The sequence below is a fragment of the Plectropomus leopardus genome, chromosome 23, assembly GCF_026936395.1.
Source record: "Plectropomus leopardus strain MGB_pleo_1.0 chromosome 23, ASM2693639v1, whole genome shotgun sequence".
Lineage (NCBI taxonomy): Eukaryota > Metazoa > Chordata > Actinopteri > Perciformes > Serranidae > Plectropomus > Plectropomus leopardus.
The window spans coordinates 18,743,686-18,767,363 of NC_142198.1; the positions used below are offsets into that span (position 1 = coordinate 18,743,686).

Here is a 23,678-nt window from a genome sequence, read left to right on the forward strand (position 1 = left end):
AGTTCTGTGTGAAACTTTTTCTCACCCACAAACGGATGTGTGGCTGCACATCTACGGAGCCCCTAAAAGTCCCACAAGGGGAATTTTTTTAATGTTGTGTGCACAAGTTATTTTCTGGTGCATGCAACATAAATTAGTTGTCTTGAATTGTTAAAAAAATTACAGAGATGAAAACTTTCCCCTCGAGGGACTATACAAATCTGATTTTTTTCTGCAAACCTTTTTTTTGTAACTGTAAATATTGGGGCAAATTGCTTTTATGCACTTAGACGTACAAAATTCCTGGAGCAAATCTTTTTTGCACAGCCACAGATCTCCTTATTGGTAATAAAATATTTTTTTTCATTTTTTTGGAGGGGGTATTCAAACATTTGAATTAATTTGCTAAATTTTTTTTACACATTTTAAACATTACAATTTTTTCCCACACATCAAACATGGTCATGCATAGCTATTCTTATTTTTAACCATATTATTTTATTTCTGTATAAAATTAAAAAAATCTGCTTTAAATGCCATTTATTGTGAATATTTGTTAAAACAAGTGGCATAAGTACTCGAGCACTCTGTTTAGATGTCACTATTTGTCAAGCATATAAAGTAATCCCCCCTTTTTTAAAAAAAAAAAATATATATATTTGCTTAATATAAACGTAAATTGAACCTGTTCAATATTAAAAGTTAACATTTTTAGATCTGATGCAATCATGTTAGTTATCTGTGTAAATCTGCCTGATCCATATAACAAACATGACAGACATGCGCAGTCGCGGATAATGTTTTTAGTCAGATATCACTCGATCAAATGTCATAGGTAGGATGGAAAACAGGCGTAAGAGAGATGTTTGGAAGTATTTCCACAAAATAAATGTGCAGGTAAGCTATTTAACGTTAAAATCGCATATTACAGCTAACCTGTAGAGCCTGTGCTGAGCAGAAGGGTACTCGGATATTGAAATTGCTTAAAACGCCTTTCCTTAATCTAAATCCCAACATGTGCTTCTGTTTAAAGTAGCCAGATGGAGCATTTTACATCTGCTTTGCACCTCACAAGCTGAAAAAGTAAATTAATTAATTAAACGTAAATAAATGGTTCAGTAGGTCGCTGTTGCCTTAGTTTGAGCTCCAAACATACCCAGTGTTTATTTTCTGTGAGTCACATAAAGTAGTTAATGAGTAACATCAGAGCCATGTTTGTATGGTCGTTTAATCCGTTTCTGCCACGTCCTCATACACACACTGCCTGCCGGTTGACCTCAGAGGTCACACTTTAACCCCTTGACCTTGAGCGTATGAATGATGGCGTCTGGCGTCTGTGGGTTGTGTTTGGGTCCCCTGGGAAGCACGAGGTCTACAAAACATAGATGTGTGTGTTTGTCTGTCCAAAAAGGAAGACAAAACATGAAAGAGTTCAGCCAAAAAGTGTCAACTAATATCATTGTCACTGCATCAGTCAAAGTTTAACTTTTTTTATTTAAATGAGGACAAATCGCCTTTATTTTGTGAAAAGTATTTTATTTGATTCCAGTGAACTCTTAACTGTTTTGATATTACTCTGCAGGAAAAATGCCTTTCTTGATTCTTGTAAACTTACTTTGAAACTTAGATTATCATCACACTCTGACCGGCATTTCTTTTAATCTCTTTCACGTATTTTGTAATCTGCTGTGGAGAGCGAACAGTGTGCTGCGGCTGCTGCTGCTGCTGCTGCTGCTGCTGAGGCGCAACAGTGTTTCGCAAACTGGTTTACGGTATTACTAACGCCCAGGGTGTTTGATTGAAGTCAGATAGGCTATTCTTGAGCAAAGCGGAAAAGCCCAGTCACTGCACATCAGTTTGGATAAGAACAGTTAGCAGAAAAAAACGTTTAAATGTCATCTTTGGTGCAAAATATTTAGGTTTGACCGTGAGATATGCACCAGCTGATGGAGGAACTTCTGCCTTTTTGTCTCAAAAATTGGCAACATGAGTTGTAGTTTCTATGCTGAAGTTGTCGGTGTTGTTCCAGTGCATTAATTTCTGTGTTTTGTCTCCCAGTTCCCATGAAGAGGAGGTTTGTACAGTGTTTAGTGTGGAGTCTATGGGGAGATGACGATTTGAAGAATTTATGCTCGTCTGTCAGGATGTTGCACCACAGACGCACAGTGGCTCTATAGTTTGTCAGATTTACAGTTATAGGTGACATGCACCACCTCAAAAATATGAAAAAAACACGTCGGGGTGATGAGGCGTATGTCAAAAAGAAATGTGATTGATCATTTTCTTTTGCTTCTGGTGCTCGTTGATGGTGAAGTAAACATGGAGGAGGTTGAAGAAAGGCTCCAAAAATCATCTTATTCTTTAGTTCTGCAGGATTTGTTTGATCTAGTTAAGCTGTTCTCAGTTATTCTCAACCACTGTAAGATGTTTTCATGGTTAGGAATGTGCTATATGGCCAGTAAATATTATAGCAATAGTTTAAGGCATTATCTCGATATACAGTATACAGTATATATTTCGATATTTTTAAATCTCTAAACTCCTGTAGACTACTACAGAACTAAACTACTAAATAAACTGCTGTTACAATTAGGTTAAATAAAGCAATGTTATAATTATGTTAAATAAAGTACTATTATAATAAGTTGAATAAAGTACTTGTTTGTTAAAGTCAAAGTTGTGAAGTACTTTTATAATAAAGCACTGTTATAAAGAACTGTTGTGTAAAAGTTAAACAAAATACTGTTGTAAAGTACTATTATAATACAGTTTATCAAAGTACTTTTAGGAAAATTTTTAATTAAGTACTGCCAAAGTACTATTATAGTAAAGTTAAATTAGTACTGTCATAAAGTGCTGTTATAATGAAGTCAAAACAAGTACTTTTATAAAGTACCGTTTTAATAAAGTTAAATAAATTTCTGTTATTAGGTATTATTATTATACATTTTAAAAACGTACTGTCATAAAGTAACGTTATAATATCGTTAAATTAAATACTGTCATATAGTGCTGTTATATAAAGTTAAAGTACTTTTATGAAGTGCTGTTATCGTAAAGTTAAAGTATTGTTATAGAGAATTCTTGAGTTCAGTTAAACAAAACTTGTTATACAGCATTGTTATAAAAAAGTGCAATGAAGTACAGTCATAATATAATAAAATAAAGTGTAAGTATTGTTACCATAGAGTTAAATAAAGTACTGTTATAAGGAACTGTTATAACAGTTTAAAAAAAGTACTGTTGCAAAGTATTGTTACAATAGAGTTAAATAAAGTACTGCTATAAGGAACTGTTATAACAGTTTAAAAAAAGTACTGTTGCAAAGTATTGTTACCATAGAGTTAAATAAAGTACTGTTATAAGGAACTGTTATAACAGTTTAAAAAAAGTACTGTTGCAAAGTATTGTTACCATAGAGTTAAATAAAGTACTGTTATAAGGAACTGTTATAACAGTTTAAAAAAGTACTTTTACAAAGTATTGTTACAATAGAGTTAAATGATGCACTGGTACAATGAAGTCAGATAAAGTACTGTTATGATGACGTTAACCAAAGTATAGTTATGATCAAATAAAATGACGTTAATAAACGTACTGACCTCATAAAGCTGATATTGTCTGATAACCTGAATCGGTCATATTGTAACATCCCGGCTGCTGAACACGAGTCACTGCGGCAGTATGAAAAGTTTGTGAGGCACTGAAAACTTTTTCTCCTGTTTGATTTCGAGGAGCTGTATCGGATACATGCCTGAGCAACAGAGCAAAAACGCGTGCACTTATGCAAAAAGTGCACGCGTCTTTTCTTAAGTCTGGCACACGGTGCCGAGGACATGTCAGGGTGTGTATTTCGGTCTCTTCTGAGCCTTCGGGTGTTGATGTGTGTTTTTCTCCCCGGCACTGTTTGGACTGTCAGTCACAGCTGTCAAACACGTCCGCGTATGAACGGCGGGCCGGGTTCACACTCTCTCAATCAACCCCCCGTTGCGTGTGCATGTGTTGACGTGTGCTAACGTGTGTTTGTGTGTTAGCGCGGGGAGGTGGGTGGTCGATGCTCTATTCATAGCGACTGCCATCCTCCTCTGTCACCGGTGTCATACTACCTGTCAGGGAACGACGGGAGAACAACACCTCTTTTCCCTCCATAGAGGTTAATTTTCTTCTATCTGTGCTCTGCAGACGTACGTGCATTTAACATTTAACCGCCCGAAACGCCTGAAAAGTTATTTAGCAACCAAAGCTACGACCCAGAGCTACATTAGTGTTAATTAGTTTTTCCTGTGCGGCATCAACGTATTTCCATTTCAGGAGTCACCCAGTTTAACATTCGTTAATTAAGATTATTAACTTCATAGTTTTGAGCCTGAACTTTTCAGTAATTGGATGAAGTAGCTGGTGGAAAATAAGGTGTGCCAAATTTAGTATGCAACAGCTGTTACTAGTTTTCAGGATGTAGTTTAAGTGTGTATTGGGCAGCTGTGCATTTTAGGACATTCATAATGTTTGAGTGTAGTCATTTCTCAGCAGATGTATACCTGATTACAACTTAAAGCAACAAAATTAAAATAGTTTGAAGTATTTCATGAACAGTGCCAAAGATTTGGATGAATTTCAGCTTGTTTGGCCGTGATTGATGATTCTCCCGTCAGTCTCGATATAGTCGGACCTGTGCTCATCATATTTGGATCACGATGTTTTGTTAAGCAGACTGGGTAACGCCGCCAACATCCGTATTAATCACGAAGTTTATAAATAGCTCAAAAGTGAAAGCTAGTGCTAACCCTTTAATGTAAGTGGATGGTAGACGCTTAAACACGTAACTTCTTAGTTCATAGGGTATAACTAACAACTCAAATCCCGAAATCCCGAATCCGTGAGCCAGCTGGTTAGTGAAGATAGCTAGCAAACTGCTGGGTTAGTTTATAATAAGCTTAAATTTTCCACATAGAAAGCTAATGCTAACTGTTTAATGTAAATGAATGGGAAATGCTAAAATATTAACTTGCCATACACCTGGAGGTTTATAACAACTTTGTAGTTAATGTCAGCAAAACATATAACGGTAATGTTACTTGGGCTGTCAATCACATGTGGTCTGATCACACCCCCTCAACCCTGACGAATGCTTAAAATAGCCAAATGAGCAGTTTTTTAAAATTAGGTTTGACACATCAGTCATTAAAATCAAAAGCTTTCCTAAAAATTTGATTTGAGCAATGGTTGGAAAAGAAATTTAAAAAATATTTTTTTCATTAGATAGTACCTCATTTGCCTATTTAAACATGAAATTTAATAAAACTTGTAAAATGTCCCGTCAGTCCTGACAAATGCTTAAAATAGCCAAACGAGCAGTTTTTTTTAACTAGGTTTTCTAATAGTTATGAACATTTATTCTCACTGAGATTTTTTGCATGCTTAACAAGACACTTTATCCTTTATATATGCATTTTTATCATTTCAAGTTTCTTGTGGATTTCAAGCAAAGTTAGCTGGGATTTGGGAAAATCAGAATCAGCCGGTCAGACTTTAAAAAAAAAGAATCGTAAATTGGAATCAGCCAAAAAAACTGCAATTGGTGCATCTCTGGCACATAGCTGAGGTGTTTTTACCTCACATTGTTGCACTGCAGTCCACATAATTCGCAAATAAGATTTGGTCGACATTTTAGACGCTGATCTGATTGAATAAGCTGCTAGTCTGTATATTTATGTTTGTCTCTATGATGTTGAAATTTCTAGTAGTGCTGAGAAATTGTGGCTTTTTCGTCCGAAACAGGGTTGTTGTGCAGGTCATCAAAGACGGGAAAAGTAATTGTTTTAGAAAAGTTATGATGCATATTTTAGATTTACACAAGTTTTGTTGCAGAGTGAAAACTTTATCTACACAGTAATTGCGGTTGACATGTTTCTGGCCGCTATTAAGACACGTAACCACCGGCCAAAATCTCCAGATTTAATAAAGACCGAGGAAAATTTGGCTTTGAAACGAAGAACGTTTATTAAAGCTGAACATGAAACACTTCTTCCACCCATTTCCCTGCAAGAACTCCTCTCTGATTTCTAGATGACTGCATATCTGCGACTTACTGTCAGCTCTAGTCCGGATTTGATAAAGGAAAAAAAATTCTTCTCATCGATGCTGATTATGACTCGAGTGTTTGCGGTTTTGTGTGTGTGTGTGTGTGTGTGTGTGCGTGCGTGCGTGTGTGTGTGTGTTCTGTGAAAAAGGCCTGAGGGGAGGGTTTGGTGTGGAGTTTCACTCTTGTGTCTTGAAGTCATATCTGCTGCTGGTTAGAGGTGTTGGGTTTTAATAAGCCACCACAAAAATATGGTCTGTCACCCTCTGGCTGCTCTCGAGTTCATCCTTTGAGAAATTAAAGTGTCAGTCTGATGTCAGTCTGCGTGTTTGTGGACGTCTCTGTGTTTGCTCTCAAGCAGCCGAAATTATAGAAAATGCATTTCGAGGAGTAAGTAGCCAAAATAAACAATTTGTATTGAAAATAGTGAGAAAAAAGTGTTGTATATTAAGGAGAGACACTACAGGTGAAAGCAGTCTTTTCACAAACAGGTCAATTTTGAGATTTTGGGCTATTTTGCTTCCATAACGTGTCTTCTTTCAGACTAGTACAAAGAAAAGGTCCAAAATACACATTTATTATCATTTATTTATGACACATTTTAGCTATGATTCTGTATTCAAAAAAGCGCATTTAATAATAATAATGATAATAACTTTATTTGTATAACACTTATCTAAACAAAGTTACAAAGTGCATAAGAATAAAACAAAAAATATACATACAATAAATAAAACAGTGTTAAGAGCTTAGAAAAAAGTGTGCACTGGGGCAAAATAGAGAAAAAGGAAATAAAACACAAAATTTCCGCATCACAGATGTACAAATCAATCATTAGAATTAAAAGCTTTCCTATAAAAAATGTTTTTAGCAATGTTTTTTTTTAAATTATTTAAATTTAATTTAAGTTGTTACGTAAGTAATGAACTGTGGAAGTTTTGTGGTGACATTAATTAGTTTAATTAATTTATTTACTTGTAACATCTTATTTTTGGTCTAAAATCTATGACATTTAAAAAAAATCTCATATCTCTCGTTGTTTTTTTATTTCCGTATAATTTTTTGTGAAAACTATAAAGAGCCATCGGAAAGGAGCCTCAGAGCTGCAGGTTCCTGTGGTGTCTTCTCTTAAAATTGTCTCAGGAAATGATAATAACTGGAGCCGGTTTGCTGTCTGAAAGGCCACTCCTGTGTGCATAAAGTAAATCCCGAATGACCATATTCATTATAACAACTTAATGCGCTCATCCTTCCAGTAACATTACAAGCATTTCATTTTTCCTGCGAATATTGTTGTTGGCATGTTGGAGGAGCTTTTATCAGTTTTCCCAGGGCTCTCAGGCTACAGCTTCGCTCCAGCTCTGGAGAAACATTTGATTGGCGAACGTAATTCATCTCTGTTAATGAGAAGCTGCATCAGAATGGAAACATCAGCACGTAAACTTTCACACCGTGAAGGATGTTCCCTTCGCTGTCGCGGATTAACGTGCACGCTCGGGCAAACACACAGGTGACATGATGGGACTGAGAGTGTGTTACTTCCACGTTCTACTTCTCTGGTTTAAAAACTTTTACCCAATAGCAAACGCTCGCCGCGGTTTTTGTCCGGACCCTCATTCTGTCAGTCACGAGCCGGCAAAGTGAGACTCTTCTGCCAGCCAGAGTCATAAAACTCACCTAAAATAAAACAGAAAAGAAACGATTTCAGACAGCTACGGTTTGAAATCTTTTCTTTCATGTGACTACCTGGCTACATACATTTAGTCTTTATTTTGAGAGATCTATAAATATAATAGGGATATAAAACAAACTATGTTTACTTATATGTTTAATGACAAAGTAAGGGATTAAAATATACATATTGGCAACTTTGGAGAAAAACTGTCATCTATAGTAATTAGTTTTTTCATAACTAGTTTGATTTCAAAAACTCCATGCATAAACCTGACATGATTAACAGTAACTTATTAATTTAGGCACTTTGTGTAAATTACTAAAGTTTACTAATAAGCTCTATAGAGCGGGAATCTCTACGCACTTTAATTTGGATTCAAAAAAATATATATATATATTTGCATAGTTTGTTCATTTCATTAACCCCTTGAAACCTGGGAAAAGGCAAAAGTACAGAAACATTACCTGAATGTTACCACAACAAACAAAAAAATGTTTTTTATTTATTTATTTATTTTTTTTTATTACGAATTTTGAAACTTGGCAAATTGGCTTGATTTTGTTGAAAAACATGGAAATAAGGTAATCAACAACCACAAAAGAAAAGACCCAAAAATTAGCAAGAAATTAGTATAAAATACAGACAAATTACCCAAAAAATAAGCACAAACAAACAAAACAGCACAGGAAAAAAATTAAAGTAAAATAAAAAAAAACAAGAAAAATTACCAAAAAAGGTGGTTAAAATATAATAATTATCAAAATTATATGAATATACCAAAAAATATATATTATAATTCTAAATAGAATGAAATGTTATAATACATATTGTCATTCAGATGATTTATTTCATGCATAATTTCAAATATATAGTTATCTAGAGATTTGCTTCAAAAACAAAACAAAAAGTAAGCAATTTGTAATTCTTGTAAATGTTGCACATTTCTCGTGAAGCTGCTCACCACGTTCTCAGTCTGAAAGCAGCATTAGAGAAGTGATGTCAGTGCAGATTTTAAAGGGTTTATATTTGGTACCAGTCATCTTGGACTTTCTGTCCGGTCTTAGCACGTTAGCCTTTGTTCAGCTGGTGCAGTTTGCAGCGTTAAAAACATCCTTATAATGCAAATATTTTCCCGCTTTGACATTTAACAAACCCCTCAAAAACAACTTCAGCAGCCCAGGTGCGAGTATTTTGATGGACACAGGAACAACACAACAGCCTCTGTCTGCGAGCCAACAGTGACCTCACTCTCACTTCCCAGTGAAAGCCCAGAGTCCGGACATCCTCCTCCGCCGCTCACATCTACTGTAAATGGAACGAGTGTCTGTCTGCGCTCACGGCGGCTCGCTGGCCTTGGCACACTCAGCCATTAGTAACCATGCCAGGGTAAGCTACCAGTCAGCCGGCTGAGCGGCTTAATGGGCCTATCAGGTTCCTAATAGGATATGGCTGAAGTAAAAAGGCCTCATTACGGAGTTTATAAACAGAGGGGATAAGAGAAGTACGGGAAATGAGTTTGATGGTTTACGAGTCTTGAAGCAGAAGGACTCGGCGGAGGTTTAGATTAGTGGAGTGTGTTTGTGCTTTTTCTTTAACCCTTTGAAACCTGAGTTGACATCACTTTGCCTGTGCTGCGTACTTCAACTTTCCAACCACGAGCAGATCGGTTTGCTTTCTTTCTTAAAAGGCTGTAAACATCTTGGCAACGAATGTCCTGCAAATTTCAGGAAATTAGTAGATTTTGAAAATGTCCGAAAACAGAATTTATAATTATTATGATAATATGAAAAGTCATAAAATAGGAGAGCTTCTTGAAAGTAGTAATAGTACAAAAATAGACAGTGCTGTTTGGTGAAGGGCATGAACAAATCTAGAAAAAAGCAGGAAAAAAAAGTGAAAATGTCGTTATTACAAAGGCATTTAAACCTTGGTTCCTTCCTGTGTTTTCTATCATGGTTATATGTTTAAAACTGTTTTACTGAATGCTTATTTTTATTATTTTTAAGAACTTTTCTAGCCATTTCCTTGTTTGTTTGTTGTTGTTTTTTTAATTTTTTGTAATGTTCAGATAAAATTCTTGTACTTTTGACTTTTTTTTAGCTATTTTTTTGTCATTTCTCATTGTCTTTTTTCTTTTCTTTTTTTTTTTTAAAGTAGCTTCGTCTTTCCATCACATAATAAAACAGTATATAGTGGTATAAAGACTAAGATAAAGACTCGTATCGTGAAGGAGTCTCGATAATGGTCTCAATATCGATAAAAATCAACGATCCCCGTCCCTGGACAGGAGATTACCTTTATGTGTCATTAAAAAAGTATTTGCTGTGTTGTGTCCGACGTACTGGTGGCAGAACTGGTACCAATATCAGTTCAAATTTGAGTGATACGTTACGAAGCAGCCAGCAGGGTAAAGTCTGTGTAATGTCCGTTTCCAACTGATTTGGACATTTTGGTTGTTACATAAAGCTCCTCCGGTAATGTCCAGATGAGATCAGAGTTGCGGTGAATGCGTGAGCGGGGCTCTTTCACAGGGAGCTGCTCGGCTCGTGGACAGTTTAGGTGACTGATAATAGAGTGTGAATTTTTAATTGACTAGTCGTTTAAGCCCAAATCCTATGATACCCTCTATAAAAAAACAAATGCTTAAAACCTCTCTGTGACTCTATACGCGATCTCAGTGCATCCCCTCTAAGTCTCGTTGTAGTGAATCACAGTCTGTTTTTAGCTTGATTTCTCAGCGCTGATATTTGGCCGCAGTGTTTCTCACCCTCGTTGTATCCAGTGGAATCAGGGATAGTAAGCAGGAGGTGAGGAGGAGGAGGAGGAGGAGGAGGAGGAGGAGGAGGAAGGAAGGGGAGAGTAGTGATAACGGATGGAAAGCGAATCAGACAAAACTGCTCTTCTAACAGAGCTTCCTTTTCCTCCGTTGACCTCTGGCCCACTTTGAGAGTGTCTGAGCGCGTTAGAGGAAAAAAAAGAGTCGTTTTTAGTGTTCACAGTTGCACAGCAGCACACGTCATATAGCATCATTTGCAAGAAAGAGATGAGGCTGATTTTGTGTGTTTGAGCGCTTCGCTAAACCTATAGGTGTGGCAGTTTTACAGAGACAGTGCTCTTAGTGTTTAAAGAAAAATTTGATTAAAATATAAGAACATTATAAAACAAAAATAGAGCATAAAAGAATAAATTAAGACTGAAAAAGGTGTAAAAAGTAAACCTTAAAATTGTAAAGATAAACAATTAAATGTTACAAAAATGAGGCAAAAGGTGAATCCTGGATTTGTGGTTGAGATTATCTTCTTTTTAGGGCTTCTTTTACTTTTGTGTTCAGACTTTGAGTCATTTTGTGACCGAATGATGGCATGACTGGTCAAAATTGAACTTTGCCATCGTGCATGCGATTTCAGAGAGTTGAGCCTACCTGAAAACCTGCAGATGCAACAGGCAACGTGCCCTTTCTTTTGTCTTTGCAACTCTTTTGCGGTTTCCTGTGTTTGGTCCTCCTCTCTTGTTGGTGTTTGTGTCTCGAGCGAGTTGAAGTGAGCTCATGCAGGTGATGCGAAACGGTGGTTTTTCACAGAACTTGCAAACCAAACACTTCTGACCGCCTTCCGTCTCTCGTTCCACACATCACTTCTTCACACACTATAAAAAGCAGTGACACTGTCCACAATATAAAGTACTTAAATCTGGTAAATATTAAAGATTTAAATGTTGATGCACAAACACTATCAATTATAATTTATCCTTATTTGAATTTTTTTTTCTTTATCAAAATGAGTCAAGGTCTTCTGTGTCAGTCATTTTGAAAGTTACAAATCTTTAGACCTATAACTGACCCTAAAACTGTTTTAATTTTTTTTAATACTTGCACTGCAAAATGTAGATTCACCTAAATCACTTTAACTGTATTCCTACATAAAACCTCCATGCTGCATGCTGACCTTTATACTTACTTACTTACTTGTTCAGATGCTGAAAAAGCAATAAAAAACTGATTGTAAAAAATTTAAAAAAAAGATTAGTTATACAAAAATGTGGTTTTAAATTGTGCTAAATAAGTCTTTAAAGTCTGGGTAAAGTGAATTCAGAGATTTGTTTCAAAACACGTTCTAAATGTTGGAAACTGATTGTTGAAAACATGTCACAAAGACTCTTTTCTGTAGTACTGAATTGTGGAGTTAGACCGTTGACTGTTTAGCTTGATGACACACTGGAGCTATACTCGGCATAACCCCGCCCCTGATAATGTAGCAGTATAAAAACGAGAAGCATCATTAGTATAGTCCCGCGATTGGGCGTGGCCTCCGCTCCTCCAGCGGACACGCCCCCAGCGTTTCAGATCAGGAACACTGTGCATTTTTTCATGATTTTGAGACCTTCTTTCACATACTTACACACTTACATTTGGTCAGGTGTTTAATAAAACATCTTTCTGTGATGTGACAGACTCAGAACACATTTTAATTATCACTTAACCGGACTTTAAAAGAATTTAAGGGCAGTCTTCGTAGTTTTAAACCTGAACCCTATTTTCTCATGTTTTTGTGTCTAACTAATAAAGTCAGCAATTTTTGAAATTGTCAACCTTTGCGAAACAGGCAACAGTGTGACCGTGTGCGTCAATTCACTTTTCCCAAATGGGTTTTTTTTGTACTGAAAGGCTCAGATTGTTATTCTGTGTCTGACAGCATCATGTAAAGGATCCTTACAGAGATTTTTGTTAAAGAGTAACATCCTTTGTATTCAACTAGAAACAACCAAGAAATCCCCGTCACCATTTCCACCATATTCCATTTAAAAAACAGAAATTTAAGCATTTATAGAAGCAGCATGTTTTCACATCTAAATGACTGTATCAAAGGTTTATTTCAACCAAACCAGAGCTGGTGATTGTTGGAACAGTGGAAAGACGAACAAAGATAGTTTGTGAGTTTTGTTTTGTTTCTGTCCACTTTGAAAGAAGTGTATTTTTGCGATGGTAAAAATGTCTTTATTTAAATTGCATGTGGTTGGTTTGGTGAACGATTTCTGGGCTGTTTCTGGTTAAACAAAAAGGATTTTACGCTTTCATAAAAAATTGTATCTCTGTAGGGATCCAATAACAATCTGAGCCTGTCAGTGACAAAAAAAAGCACTTTAAGTGGATGTTACTGGTGCGAACAAGCTTGGAGTGGTTACATTGCAGCTTGTTTCTCTTTAGCCACTTCCACAGAAAACATGTAAAAAAAAAAGGTCCACGTTAAAAAATTACACTTTAAAGTTAAGTGCCTGATACCTCACGACATCTTATATTCATGTTTTTAGCATTTGCTTTGATTTCTTTTCATGATGGATGCTTCAAAGTATTTAAAGAATAGCAAATAAATAGAACCATGACTTTTTCACGTTTGTTGTGTGCACATATGTAGCTTTAGCTCCCTTTTCTCCCTGCGTATCCACCTCTAAATCCTTTCCACCTCATTTGTGCATGGATCCCATTCTCCCTCGCTCTGCAACACGCTGTCCACTTCTGCTTGCCTCGCCTTTAATCTCACCCCACACTTTCCCCGCAGTATCCTCTCCTCCTCCTTCGCTCCCTGTTTGCAGTGGAGGGGGGTTGTTGAGGTTTAGGAGGGGAGGGAGAAGAGAGCCGTCTGGAATCCATTAGCCAGTTGAGGCATCAGTGTTTCACTGTGGGAACCTTATTGATTGCCCTCCTTTATAATTATTCCACCTCCACTCCCTCCTTCTGGCTCTTGCACCAATCATGCTTTCACTTTCTCTCGCTTCCTCCTGCCCTTTCTCCCCTCTTTGCCTCTTTTTTTTCCCCCCTTCTATTTTCGTCCCTCTATTTATGTTTGCGTGCTCCTTTCTTTCTGTCTTTTTTCGAATTCACACACCATGCCAAAACCCCAAACCAACCGAGTGACACACTATCTGTGTGTTTATTGATGGCATGTAAGATGTATTGACGTACGTATCTGCAGCATGCAATTCTACCACATCCTACATGAGGAGAAAGTCTGACTCACTCACACACACCGTGTGCCCGTCTTGTAGACACATGTACACACACACCCCTCAGTACAGTCACCTCCACGTGCTGCATTCATGTACCTCCTTTATGTCAGCTGTGAGCCATGAGCTGCATGTTAGTAAAAACGTAGATAACAGTATGCTTGATTCAATATCTAACATGGATTTAGGGTATGTTTTTGTGCAAAAGGTTGAAAAACCTTCACTCTGAACAGTGGTGCATTGCAGAAGCAATTAAGGCACTGAAAACATTTAATCTTGACTAGAACAAAAGGGAGTTTGTGGTGTTGTGCATCTGAAGGAACATTACATTGAGATGAGTGAGTATGGTCACATATCTGCACTCCTATAGTTAGTTATTGCTGCGGCAAGAGGCTGATTGAACGCTGTGGGGAAGACTTTCACCCAAGCAGGTTTTTAACAAGCTCTGGTAAAAACAACACTTTTACATGAAGCAAATTAGGGATGTGTGCCATCAGACGACTAGTCCATTAATTGTTGCTACCCACTCAAAAATATCAGTCGGTTAAACTTTATATATATTTGTTAAATGTATATATTAAAACTATTATTATTATATTCATGTACACATTTAAATTAAATATTGGCTCATATTTTGATTGACTTTTTTTTTTTTTAACCGTAGGATAGGTTGTTTGCTATGCACATATTTATTATAAAAAAGTGATTTTTTTAAATTGATTTTTTTTAATTAAAAAAAACTCTGCTGTGACAATTAACCGAATATCTTTATTTTGTGGTTATCATCCTGGAGCTTTGAAAAGCAATAATCAATATTTTTCAGCATTTTCTGACATTTAATAGACCATACAAGTAATCAAGAAAATAATCAGCAGAAAAAGACAATTATAGTTAGTTGCAGCTGTATTCTTGATTTTATAAATTGGAGAAAGAGCAATATTTTCTGGCTCTTGCTCCAGTCACTGTGCATCAAAAATGGGAATTCTGAACCATTCACTCTTTTCGTTTTTTTTAGGTCAGTGAATGAAAGTTAACTGACAGTGAGGCTGACTAGTCTTGATGAAGATGATTTTTGACCAAACAGTAAAGTACCAGAGAGGAGTGCAGTGGTCTGCAACCTTTTTTTCATTACTTTAAGAATGTAACAGCAATAATGTGGAGGCATTTTGAAGACAATAGCTTAATGTCTTGTGGAGAAGAAGTGGATCTGCATGTTCTCATTTTTGATTTAGCAATGTGTTTTTTCCACCAGCAAACAATATGTGATGGTTTTAGACCTATTGCTTCTCATTTGCGGCTCACTTTCGAGATGATTCTGGCTGCAGGCTGGCGAGTTTGTCAATAACTGAAGTGCTTGCAAAGCTTTGGAGACAAAATTTGTTTAGATAAGTTATGATTTGCAGTGGCATATTTGCGTGCTGCCAGTGGTTTCAGTCCTGCTTTTCTGTCCTTTTTTTTATTGCCTTGTGATGCAGTTTTCACGTTGTGTCTATCTGTTATCACTCAGCAAAATGTTCAAAGAGACCAGGCTCGATCGTCTTGCTTGTATCAGCCGTACGTCACTGCTTTGCCAACATAAAAAAGAAGTTGACCAGAAAACAGTCATCCTCAGCTGTGATATGTCGTAAGTTTACAGCCTTTTTCTGTGCATGTGGTTAGAGGTGGTTTCTTTGCTTACGTGCAACATGTGAATATGGGTTTTCAGGTATGACTCAATCACAGTTTACCAATTGGGTTAAGTTTCCAACAGCTGAATTTTGTCTTAAAGTTGACTCTAAGGACAAAATTTTGTAAGTGAAGATATATGATGTTGTCATGAATGTAGGGGAAATGAGTGGTTAGTTGATTGTCATTTTATGAGGATGTAAAGCTTAAAGGGACAGTTCACCGTAAATCAAAAATTTTTTTTCTTCTTTTACCTGTGGTGCTGTTTATCAGTTAAGATTGTTTTGGTTTGATGTTAGTGGTTTGAATGGTGGGTTTTTTTTGGTGTTTTTTTCAATCCCATGTGTCACCTTTTTATCATTCTGTGCCATCTCTCTAAATGGGGACGTTATTTTGCATCCGTGAATGCAATAAAGGCGAAACTCAACATGAGTTATTCTTAGCTCTAAGCATCTGTTGTATTTGTGAAGTGGATAATTGATCAGTTGATCTGGTCAGAGCTGATCAGATCAATGGACAAGAGGAGAAGCAGAGTGCAGAGTGAGTGAATGCAAACTTTTAGACCCAACACAATTAACAGTTAAGTTTCACTTTCAATGCACCTGACGTTCTACTGCTCTGTCTGTACCCAGAGTAAGCTCTTCGTTTCGAGAGTGTGGTGCTACAAAAATAACCGGTAATGGTAAATTACAAAAGTGCTCCTAATGAGCGGTCTAGCTCCATAAATATAAAATGAATTTGTGGTGGCAGATGTTTTAATAATGGCGGGCTGCCACAAATGAATTAATATGTGAAAAAATCCTGATGTGAATATTTATGTATACTCTAAACTGTTAAGGGGTCATATATTGGTCAATTTCCAGTTCAAATTTGCCTTTGCAATAACTAAGCTGCTCTGTTATGTCTTTGCTTTATATTTTAATTAAGTATTGCTTTAGGCACAGTTTCCATTGTTTTAGCACAGGTATTGGGGAGGTAAAAAAGCAAAGCATCCTTCTGCAAGGTGATCCAGTGTGCATGTGCTTGTGAACTGTCCCTTCGAAAGTGCAAAACATCCAGAAATGAAGCAAGACGACTCAAAGTGAGATAAGCTGACAAACACTTTTTACTGGTTGATTTAAATACTGAGGGGAAAGTTGAACCATTTTCTGTGTCATGTGGACCGGCTGCAGACTTATTTCGAAAACAGATGAAACGTTAATTTCCAAAAAGCTTTCTCAGAAAGAACACCTTCAAATATTTTACCAAAAGTCTGGATTAATTTGACAAATCTTTCATGTAATTAGGGGCTGTCAGTAATGTTGAAAAAGCCTGTTTTTGGTCATCTCATTTTTAGAAAAGTACAGCCCCTGTCATGTTACTATCCTAGACTACACGTTCAGTCGAACAGCCCTGTGCCCTCTGCTTTCAATAATCACTTTCAAGCATTTTCATGTGGTATATTTTGGCACACATCACTGTGAATTAGCATAAAAATGTAAATTAATCAGTGTCCTTGTTAAAGAGCGGTTTTCACCACCCACTGCCCATTTGTAAAGCACTATGACGTACCTCGTATCCAGAATACAGAAGTGTTTACTCTGTTTTATCCCAGCGGTGTCTACTTTTTAAAAATGCTGCATGTTGCCTCAGACCAAAAGAAATCTGCCTTTGGCTATTATGCACCATTGAACTGGAAGCAGTGTCAGGAAATTATCAAGTCAGATGCATTTTTGCAATTCAGATTTGCACACATGAAGCCTGAAAGCTGTTCTTGTCGATTTATTATTATTTTTTATTTGTGTTTAACACTCAATGGATTTAGTAGCATATGCTCAAGTAATGAGGTCTCTCACCTCCACATCTGTAAATTATTAAACGTTTAAAACTGTAGGTTGTAAAAACCGATGTAGCCAAGATAAGTGTGTGTAGATGTACAAGCTCAGGCCGTCCACACCTTAATTGTTTGGATTCTTGTGGTGTTTACCATCTAGCAGTTATATCTGCTTTTTGGTTGAAACAAGAGGAGCTTTTTGCGAGGTTCTTAAGAGACAGTTTTGCCCAAGTATTTATTTTAACACAAAACATGATATGTTTTGCCATCAGTGCAAAAGACATTAGGTAACTTATCATCCAATTCCTCATGAACACAATATTTCAAGAATGCCCTGAGGGAATTACTTCAAATTTGGCACAAATGTTCACATGGACTCAAAGTTGAATTGATAGATTTTGGTAGTGAAGGTCACTGTGACCTTGCATTTGTCTCATTCTTGTGATTCTACCTGTTAACAATAAACTGATTGTATTGTAAAGGTGAAAGGTGAAGGTCACTGACCCTGACCGTCTCGTTCTTTTGAATTATATCTCAAGAGGCCCTCGAGGGAACTTCCTGAAATTTGGCTCATTTTCATAAACATGCTATTTCAAAAACAAAAAAATTAGGGACACTCAAATTTGGCACAAATGTTTACTTGGACTCAACAATGAACTCATTAGATTTTGCTGGTCAAAGGTCAAGGTCAGTGTGACCTTGAACACAATATCTCAAGAATGCCTTGGGGGAATTTCCTCAAATTTGTCAAAAATGTTCACTTTGACTTTCGAATTGCATTCTGGTCACTGTGACCTAACAAAACATGTTTTTGGCCATAATTCAAACATGTATGCTCTTATTATGGAAATTCTCTCACAAATGTCTAAGAGGATAAAATGATAAAGTGATGACATTTTATATCCAAAGGGTCAAAAGTCAATGTAACTATGACATCATAATGTTCTTCAAAAACACTTTTCTTGCCATTATTCAGCACAATATTACATTAAATTTGAGGCATTGTCAACAGTCAGGACTACATTTGAGTCCGGACAGACATGCGAACCAGAGGCGATAATTCTGTGTTGATGCTCAACCTGTTTAAACGTGCCGCAGTCTGAAAAAAGTTAAGTACGCCTGCTGGTGCTGACATGTTCTGGCTGTCACTTGCTTTTATTTACACACACTGCCACACTACATGTTGCCACGGCCACAATGACAAGTGTGTGTGTGTGTGTGTGTGTGTGTGTGTGTGTGTGTGTGTGTGTGTGTGTGTGTGTGTGTGTGTGTGTGTGTACATGCTCCGTTGTGTAATGCAGTGTTTACTCTGTGTGTGTTTGTGGTTGATAACCAGCCCACTCATGTTTTCTTCTCACTTTGTGTCTTTGCAGGAAGTTCGGGGAGCGCCCTCAGCCACTGCGCCTAACAAGGTGAGTGTGCACACGCCTTCTTTTGTTTTTGTAGTGGTTTTTTTATGCATCTACCTGTGTGTTGATTATACATGTTTGTGTGAATGCAGTAAATCGAGAACAACGCCTTTCCCGACTCTAAAGTAAATACCATCAGATTTCTGAGAGCCCTCAAATATAAGGAAGATAAAATCTATAAACTGTATGCTTCAGAAAAGAAAGTTTATATTATGAGCCCCATGTTAACCTCCACTTGTCCCTACCATAGACCCGTTTTTGTCTTTTTTTAAGGTGGACAGCAGCTCTCTCAACAGTATGTGCCTCATAGTACTGGTATACATCATCTAAAAGCTGAGAATCTGGATGTTAAATTGAGATGCAGTTGAGCACTGTGTGTCAGGTTTTTCTAGTCATAAATCTATAATACAGGGTTTGCACAAGGTGCTTGAATTATTTGAATTTTGCGATGCATCGTCGACACACTCTCTGTCTCCTTTCTCCCTCGTCTTGATGATGTCCTGTCCTCTATCAGAGTTCACTTTTACTTCACTTGACTTAAAAATTTAGGAGACACCAATGGGCTTGTGCTAGCATGACATACATTACTTGACATAACATGAATTAACCAAGTAGCATGACTTGGTATAAGGTCATCAAGTTTCATATGATACCAGTATCTTCACTTAAGCTTTAAGCGTCCTGACACACCAAGCTGATGGTCAGCAGTTGGTTAATTTTAGGGCTGTTGGTGAGCGTCTGTCGCCCTAGTTTCTGCTGTGTGGCTGGCATCGTTTGGGACTAGTTCTGCCCTTTTTGGCATTTTTTTTCCGGCAAATTCAGCATGTTGAGTCAGCGTTGGAGCAGATCATTCTGATTCTCACTTCAGCTCAGCACAGGAGAAGATTAACGGAAGTGATGAGAGTAAACAAACGACTAAAGTCGAGAGGGCGTGAGACTTAAACAAACTTGTTACATGAGACATTTGTGTTATTTTTCACTACAACATGATAAATGTTCTTCGTTCTTTCAACTTTGAGTTGTGCTGTTAATGTACTAACAGTAACTGCTGCGTGCTAGTTGGCTGTTAGCTGTAGTCTTTGCAGTGTGCTCAAGTGCAGCTTTTTGGCTGAGGTACAGGCGACAAGAAGTGAGTTGATCTCGTTGTCAGTTTAGTGTGCCTGGTCCTTAAAAGCCAACCTCTGAAAGACAGTCTGGCTTTCTCATCTGTTATGTAACTTTCTGTCGATCACTGAGTTAACAACCAGGTCGGCCTGTTTCATCCTCGTCAACTTCACTTTTTCTAGTCCTAAATCTTTTTGTCTGGCTCTGACTTTTAAAACAAAGAAAACCTTGGATCAGCAAAGATTTTTTCAAATATTTATTTTACACCAGTATCAGCTCTGAAAATGGATCATATTACGATTTGCATCCTGTTTTATTGTAACAAATACAAACTTATGGTAAAAATACCTGTTTTTAGGAAATTTGCTGCAAAATCTGGCATTTCAGATTGCAACAATCACAAAAACAGCCCTCGAAATCTGAGTAATGTCAGCCGAGGATGCATGAAGACATTCATGTTGCCTTCGCCAACAGAATCTGATTAGGATCAGGATTCTTCTGGCTGTGTGCTAAGTGTCTTTTAAAGTTATTGTCCACCCTTTTCACATTATCATTCTTTACATAATCGGTCATGGCCAATCAAAAACGTTATGATTTCTAATTTGAGTCATGCAACGCATCAAAATCATGGTGAGCTCATTTGTGGTGGTGATGCAGAAGTTAGAAATGCATCTGTAATGACCACAGAGTAAATATAGTGCTAATGGCTGCCTGTTGGTGCCTCAGTAACAACAGCAGCATGTAAACTCGCCAAAGCAACAACATGCAGTTTACTGTGTAATTCTGGCCTGAGTGTCCATACTTCCACCAGCTGTTATCTGTTGACCCCTGCTCTATTACATCACTTTGTTCTGCTTTCATTGTTTATTAGTTAGATCTGTAGTTTTCACTCCTCGGGGACATGCTTTGCTTGTGATGAAATGAACCACATATGTTGTAGTTGTTTGTAAGAAGCCTGAAAAGCAATAATTCACCTTATTCTTACAGCTGTGATACTCAGCAAAGGGCCTGCGGGCTAAATCTGGCCTCAGATGGGGTTCTGGGTGCCCCCCCAACAACCAAAAAAAAAAAACAACGTCTCGACAGAGTTCCTTGCTAAACCCTTAATGTACTTAAATCCAAGGAATGTCCCTAAAACTATAGAAATGTCCTAAAATCCTAGAAATGTCTTAAAATCCTAGAAACATCGTAAAATGCTAGAAAAGTACTAAAATCCTAGACTTGTCCTAAAATCTGACAAATATCCTTTAGTCCTAGGAACGTCCCTAATATTCTAGAAATGTCCTAAAATCCTAGAAATGTCTTAAAATCCTAGAAATGTCCTAGTCCTAGAAATGTCTTAAAATCCAAGGAACAATATGAAATCCAAGAATCCTAGAATCTAAGAAATGTACTAAAATCCTGAACTTGTCCTAAAATCTGAGAAATGTCCTTAAGTCCTAGGAATGTCCTAAAATCCTAGAAATGTCCTGATATCTCAAAAAATGGCCTATAATCCTGAATTGTCCTAAAATCTGAGAAGCATTCTTCAATCCTAGAATTGTCCTAAAATCTGAGAAGCATGCATGTGGCTGCTGCGACTGGCCCCTGGCCTCCTGTCATTTTGCAAACGTGGCCCTCAGCAGAGAAAGTCCCCAGAGTGTCCCTGTCCTTCAGTCTAAACTTGCTCTCTGTTCTGTGCTCTGCGATCAGCAGAGCTTCTACTCGCAGCGCTGCAAGTTTTTGATTACTCAGTTCCTCTTATGTTTGTTCCAAGTCATTTGGAGCAACATTTGGGTGAACACATAACGTTGATGGATGTTGTGGTTGCCGTGTGTGTGTGTGTGTGTGTGTGTGTGTGTGTGTGTGTGTGTGTGTGTGTGTGTGTGTGTGTGTGTGTGTGTGTGTGTGTGTGTGTGTGTGTGTGTGTGTGTGTGTGCACTTGTTTGCTGGTCTTTGTTACTGTGAACGGGCACTGGTTCGCCTGCGTGTGTGTGCATGTGCTCGTCTTTTGCGCGTGGCGCTCAGCGGGGGAAAATGAGGGGTTGCATATTGCCTGGAACAGCCGAAGCATGGTTTTGGAAAAAAGGGGCCCCAGCACCTTTTGATGTGTCCCCCTCTTCATTCATGTGCTGCCAGTCCGCTGGCTTGCACCGGCCCCTCCGTTTGTCTGATGGTTTCGATGGCCAGAAATATGACGGACACAAAACACTCTTTACCCCGCAGCCCAAAGAGTGTGTGTTTTTGTACCTCTGTGTGTCCTGGTGTTGTGTTCTTTGTGTTTGTCTCTTTGTATCTGGCTCTGTGTCCTCATGTCTGCATGTTCGCTCACCCCCACCCTCATCCTCCTCCTCCTCGCAGCAACAACAACCCCACGGTTTTCTGTCAGGCGGCAGCTCAGACAGCTAAAACAGTGCACCATCCTGCAGGGGCTTTTTAGGGCAGCTAAAGCTCCGGGTCCTGCAGGGCCGCCCTGTCAGGAAGGCTACTCGACTGGAAATACAATACATGACACACATACACTGGAAATGAGCGCTCACAGGCGTGCGCACGCACATACACACGCACGTGCAAATCTGCACACAAACAGACACACACATGAACGTGCAGGCTGGATAAGCTGCCTCCTCTGTTGGGGGAGACGCCCCTTCAAGGGCTTATTCTCCCAAACAACAGGGGAAGGGCCGGCTCTGCAGAACCCGTCGCCTCACATGGAAACGCTCAATTTTAGTTTAACACTTATTTGTCAAAAAGGTCGCAATTCAGCATGAAATAAATCCTGATGACTGTTAATTTGTGTTTGGTCTGGAGATGCATGTCTGCGCTCAGCATGTTGTGTTATAAACACACACTTATCGAGACATATTTATTGACATGCATGGTAGCAGGGGTCGACCAGTATTGTTTTTTAAGACAGATACTGATTATTAGTACTTCATGAGACCGATAGCAGATATTTGGGACTGATGTGCATTTACAATAAAAATGAAAATCTTTCTGTATTTAGAATTTGTAAAATAACAAACTCCAACACAACATGAATATAGTTTTTCCCTAATTTCTTTTCCCTAGACATTTCTCTTAGCTTTTTCTTGTAAAAAAAAAAAAAAAAAGAAATCTTCTGAATAATTTCTTCCAATTTTTTACCTTTTTTTTAAAAAAAAAATATTCCTTATCAAGTTACTCAGTCTTTTCTCCCTTGTGTTTGAAAGAAATCAAGCCACTTTGCTCAGGTTTTTAAGGTGTAAATTCTTGTAGCAGCACAAGAAAAGTGCATTTATATGATTTTTCTTTTGCTTTAAGTATAGTTTGACTGCACATCGCTGTTATTTGGGGATGATCGAGCTGTGGCAGAAGTGTGGATAAAGAAGCACAAGGTGCTGTAAAAAAAGAAAAAGGTGAATGTCGTTTTTGAAAGTTACAGCACCGGTGCTTGTATACAGAAAAACGATTGTGTTTTCTCACTGTCACAAAATCTGCTTAATCTGCCTTTCAGCTTATATAAATAATAAACATTTGTTTTTACCTTCACTGTCTGTTGATGCTGCAGGCTGTTAGACAACCCACACTCTTCATCACTGACTCTGTTTACCTTCTGTTCTAAAGTGGAAGCATATCAGAGCTGAGATCTCGTACGCTTTGCAAGATCCTGTCGTTTCAGGCAACTTCCTATCAGTATTTTAGAGGCTCACAGGGGCCTTCTGGAGGTCAGACATCACGCTGAAACAGGCGCTCGTCTGTAGGTCACAGGTACGCTCGTAGATTCACAAACGCTGATGTAAAGGAGCGTGAGCAGCCTGAACTTGCTGATTGTTAATGTCTCAACCCGAGTCTGACTCTACGGATGTGTGTAATCTACCTTTTGTGATTCACAAGGGCACACACTAATTGCAGTCTGATCATCTTAATTGAGCTATTTCACAGTGTGTGTGCTAGTATGCCCCTCCGCTGTGTGTGTTCGTACGTGTGTGTGTG

General features: G+C 37.9%; 1 protein-coding gene across 1 annotated transcript in view; it reads left to right on the plus strand.

Annotated features, from left to right (window-relative positions):
• The window catches only part of rbpjb (recombination signal binding protein for immunoglobulin kappa J region b), a 68,683-nt gene that overhangs the window by 21,376 nt on the left and 23,629 nt on the right, over nucleotides 1–23,678 (plus strand). Inside the window, exon 2 of the mRNA XM_042512042.2 lies at nucleotides 18,585–18,623. Within this exon, the coding sequence (XP_042367976.1) occupies nucleotides 18,585–18,623 (39 nt within the window). The remainder of the gene's footprint in view (nucleotides 1–18,584; nucleotides 18,624–23,678) is intronic.